Here is a 3585-nt window from a genome sequence, read left to right as displayed (position 1 = left end):
CCCCCCCAGTGGTGCGTACGAGCCGGCCCAGAAGTACCCCCAGCTGGTGTTCCTGAAGGACCTCACCTTCAGGACGTCAGACATCAAGCACGCAACAAAGGCAGGCCCCCCACCCCACACACACACACCTACCACCAACCACCAACCACCCCTTGCGCTATTTGCCCCGGGGGACGCACCGGCGGCGGCGCCAACAAAGCGTGCCGCGCCGCCCCATCTTGTTCCTGCCAGAGAAAAAGCCCGAGTGGTGCTGCCACCAGCTGACATCATCAAGCATGCCTCGTAACGTCACGTGACGTCACCCCCTGCAGGTGGTTCAGGAGATCAAGCTGCTGCGGTCCACTGTGCTGTCGCGCGACAAGGAGCGCGCGGAGAGGGCCACGCTGGTGGTGCAGGAGAAGCTCGTGCGCGGCAAGGTGCGGCCACGGCCTTTGAGGACATGGGGTGCGGGAGGGAGGGGTCTAGGGGTGTTGGTGCTTTGGGCGGGGGAGGCGGGGTTGCTGGACACGGGCGGCAGGAGCCTCAGAGACTCTCTGGCGTAGAGGAGCTAATATAGATGGCTCTCGCGGCGCGCGAGGTGTGCGGGCGGCGTCAGCCAGCCCACCCGATGCCGAGCACCCTTCAACCCGTGCTTCCCTGGAACCCTGCGGCCCTGCCTGCCCCTCACACCGCCTCCATCCCTCCATGCCCTCCGCACACCTCTCGTGTGCACAGCGCGTGTACCGGCTGCCAGACCTGTGGGTGCGCCCCACCCTGGGCGGCCGCGGCCGCAAGATCCCGGGGGCGCTGGAGGCGCACGCCAACGGGTTCAGGTGGGGGAGCTTATGGACCAGCGCAAGGGGCGCAGCGCGCGGCGCCCTTGGGGCCGCAGGGGCGCCCAGTTGCCTGCGCCCCGGCCGCGATTTGTCGCCGCGGGCGGCCCCTTTGCAGGTCGCCTCTCTTGCGCACGCCCTGCTCCCGCCCCAATGACCAAGAGGCGCCCTCACCGACATCTGTAGTTCGTTGACCACACAGGTTGTTCCCTCCCTGTTTGTCACCCCCTCCCACACACACCCCCACACCCCCCAAGGTACATGAACCCCAAGGGGGAGGGCATTGACGTGATGTACCGCAACATACGGCACGCGTTCTTCCAGGTAACGAGGGAAGAGGGGCGGCCCCTGGAGATGATGGGGGGGACTGCGTGCGGAGCTTGTGAGTTGGCGAGTGCATGCTTGCCCGTCGCACACACCCGGCGCTTGTTGTCCTGCTATCTTGGGCCCTTCCAACTTGATTGCCTCTCTCCCTTCCTGGCACTTTCCCGCCACCTTTCCGCCACCCTCCCGCCACCTTCCGGCCACCTTCCCACTCCCTGCAGCCCGCGGACAACGAGATGGTGACGATCCTGCACTTCCACCTGATCGATCCCATCATGATGGGCAACAAGAAGACAAAGGACGTGCAGTTCTACGCGGAGGTGGGGGCAGGGGTGGGGGGCGGAGAAAAGCTTTGCGAGAAGGCCTTTGTTGGGGGCACCTAACGGGTCCCCCCAGCTCGAACAACAGTCACACTATTACCTGCATCCGCCGTCCTTGACCAACCTTTGTTTGATGCACAACGCCATGTTGGTTTCCAACTCGAGAGCCCAACACCCCTCCGCCCCTGCGGCCCTAAATCACGATGATGCCCGGTGACGTCACCACTCTGCCGCTTCCTTGGACAGGTGATGGACGTGGTCCAGACGCTGGACGGGTCGCGGCGCGCGATGCACGACCCCGACGAGCTGGAGGAGGAGCAGCGGGAGAGGGAGAGGCGCAACAAGATCAACGCCGACTTCCAGCAGTTCGTGAGGCGCGTGCAGGTGAGAGGAAAATCTAGATTTGACATGTTGACCAGGAGGGCCGGTGGTTGGGCAGGTGTTCTCTTGCTGTGCAGCCCTGCAGGCTGTGTGTGTGTGTGTGTGTATGGGGGGCACGCAGCGGGTCGCGCTGGGCAGCCGAACAGTAGCGCTTCGTGGGCAGGGCGCCCCTCCGCTCCCGTTTTGCACCTTGTTCTGATGAACAACCCCCGCGCGTCCCCCCTGTGCAACACCTCGTTGAGCAGGAGATGTGGGAGCGCGACATGCCGGACCTCAACCTGGAGTTTGACGTGCCGTTCAGGTGCGGACAGCAGCCGCGACCGCCGCCGCCGCCGCGCCAGCAGCAGCAGCAGCAAGGGTGGGCGCTGTGGCCCCCTTTCTGAGGCCCTCGCCCTGCGCCCAAAGCCGCGCGCCTCGCGCCATCCCAGTCCCTGCCGAGCTCCCATGTTGCGACCCGCGTCTCCCTCACGCCTGCGTGCTTTGAGCGCTGCCACCTGCTTGTTGCGCCCGGACGCTGCTGTTCACTTTTTGCCCCACCCACGACCACACCTCACAGACCGCCCATGCTCCGCCCCTCCCCATCCCCCCCCCCCCCCAAAGGGAGCTGTCATTCGAGGGTGTCCCCCACCGCAGCACCGTGACGGTTATGCCGACTGTCAACTGCGTGGTGGAGCTCACGGAGATGCCCTTCACGGTGGGGGGCTGGGGGGATTGCTGGCTGTATGTACGGTTGTGCGTGAGCGTGCGCGAGAGAGAGAGGCGGGAGAGAGAGAGAGAGAGAGAAAGAGTGTGTGTGTGCACGCATTTTTTTCTGTTTGTAGACATACGTACCTCACGACCCACCCCTCATAAGCCCCGCTCCCCAAAAACTCCTCCCCTCACCCCCCCTCCCTTCACCCCAGGTGGTGTCCCTGGAGGACATTGAGGTGGTCAACCTGGAGCGCGTGGGGTTCAACCTCAAGAACTTCGACATGGCCATCGTGTTCAAGGTGGGGGGCACGGTACTTTTGCATGGGTGCAAGGGTGTGGGGGCAAGGGTGTGTAAGCGTGGCGTGCCTGTATGTGTGCCTGTGAGTGTGTCTGTGTGCGCCTGTGTTTTTGCTGGGCAATGTAGGTTGAGTGGTTCTCAGTCATGTCGTCTGGGGGCGTCGTGTCTGTCAGGAGCGTCTGAGGGCCGCGCCCTCCATGAAGTGTCGGGCTGCCGCGTGGCGCGCAGCCCTTGCCTGAACCACCCCCGTGGCATGTGCACCCGGCGCACTTGGTGATGTAGCCCGCACCCAAAGTTGAGCACGCGCCGCTGCCCCTCCCCTTCCCTCCCCTCCTGCCTCCAGGACTTCAGCCGGGACGTGCTGCGCATTGACGCCATTCCCACCAAGAAGCTGGACACGATACGCGACTGGCTGGTGCACGTCAAGATCAAGTGAGGCCGAGGGGGGGGGGGCGGTGGGGGTGACATGACCAGGGGCGCTGGGACGTCCGGCTGGCTCCAGGGAGGCAACTTGCGGCTGGCGAAAGGCAGAGCCGCCGGCGGGCCATGCAAGGGCTTGAGCCCAAACACCTCAAGGCTTTGTGCCTCCTTCGTCCATTCCACACTTGGTGGGCAACAGACCTGGCCGCAGAGTGCTTGTGTGTGGCGCTCACCGCCGCCTCCTCAACCCCCGGGCCCGCCACGCTCAAGCCCAGAACATGCCCACGCCCATACCCCCTCTGGCCCCCCCTCCCTCCCATGCCCACCCTCACCTCCCACC

At 65.0% G+C, this 3585-nt stretch overlaps 1 protein-coding gene across 1 annotated transcript in view; it reads left to right on the top strand.

Annotated features, from left to right (window-relative positions):
* The window catches only part of MNEG_14447 (FACT complex subunit SPT16, putative), a gene marked incomplete at both ends in the record, with an annotated part of 4255 nt that extends 994 nt beyond the window's left edge, over window positions 1-3261 (top strand). Inside the window, 9 exons of the mRNA XM_014037081.1 lie at window positions 312-416; window positions 715-812; window positions 1070-1136; window positions 1358-1456; window positions 1703-1840; window positions 2083-2195; window positions 2438-2531; window positions 2740-2826; window positions 3169-3261. Of these exons, the coding sequence (XP_013892535.1) occupies window positions 312-416; window positions 715-812; window positions 1070-1136; window positions 1358-1456; window positions 1703-1840; window positions 2083-2195; window positions 2438-2531; window positions 2740-2826; window positions 3169-3261 (894 nt within the window). The remainder of the gene's footprint in view (window positions 1-311; window positions 417-714; window positions 813-1069; window positions 1137-1357; window positions 1457-1702; window positions 1841-2082; window positions 2196-2437; window positions 2532-2739; window positions 2827-3168) is intronic.
* Between the last annotated feature and the right edge of the window lie 324 nt (window positions 3262-3585).

This window comes from Monoraphidium neglectum (genome assembly GCF_000611645.1).
Source record: "Monoraphidium neglectum strain SAG 48.87 unplaced genomic scaffold scaffold04494, whole genome shotgun sequence".
In the NCBI taxonomy this organism is placed as follows: Eukaryota; Viridiplantae; Chlorophyta; class Chlorophyceae; order Sphaeropleales; family Selenastraceae; genus Monoraphidium; species Monoraphidium neglectum.
This window is presented reverse-complemented; position numbering and strand designations above follow the sequence as displayed.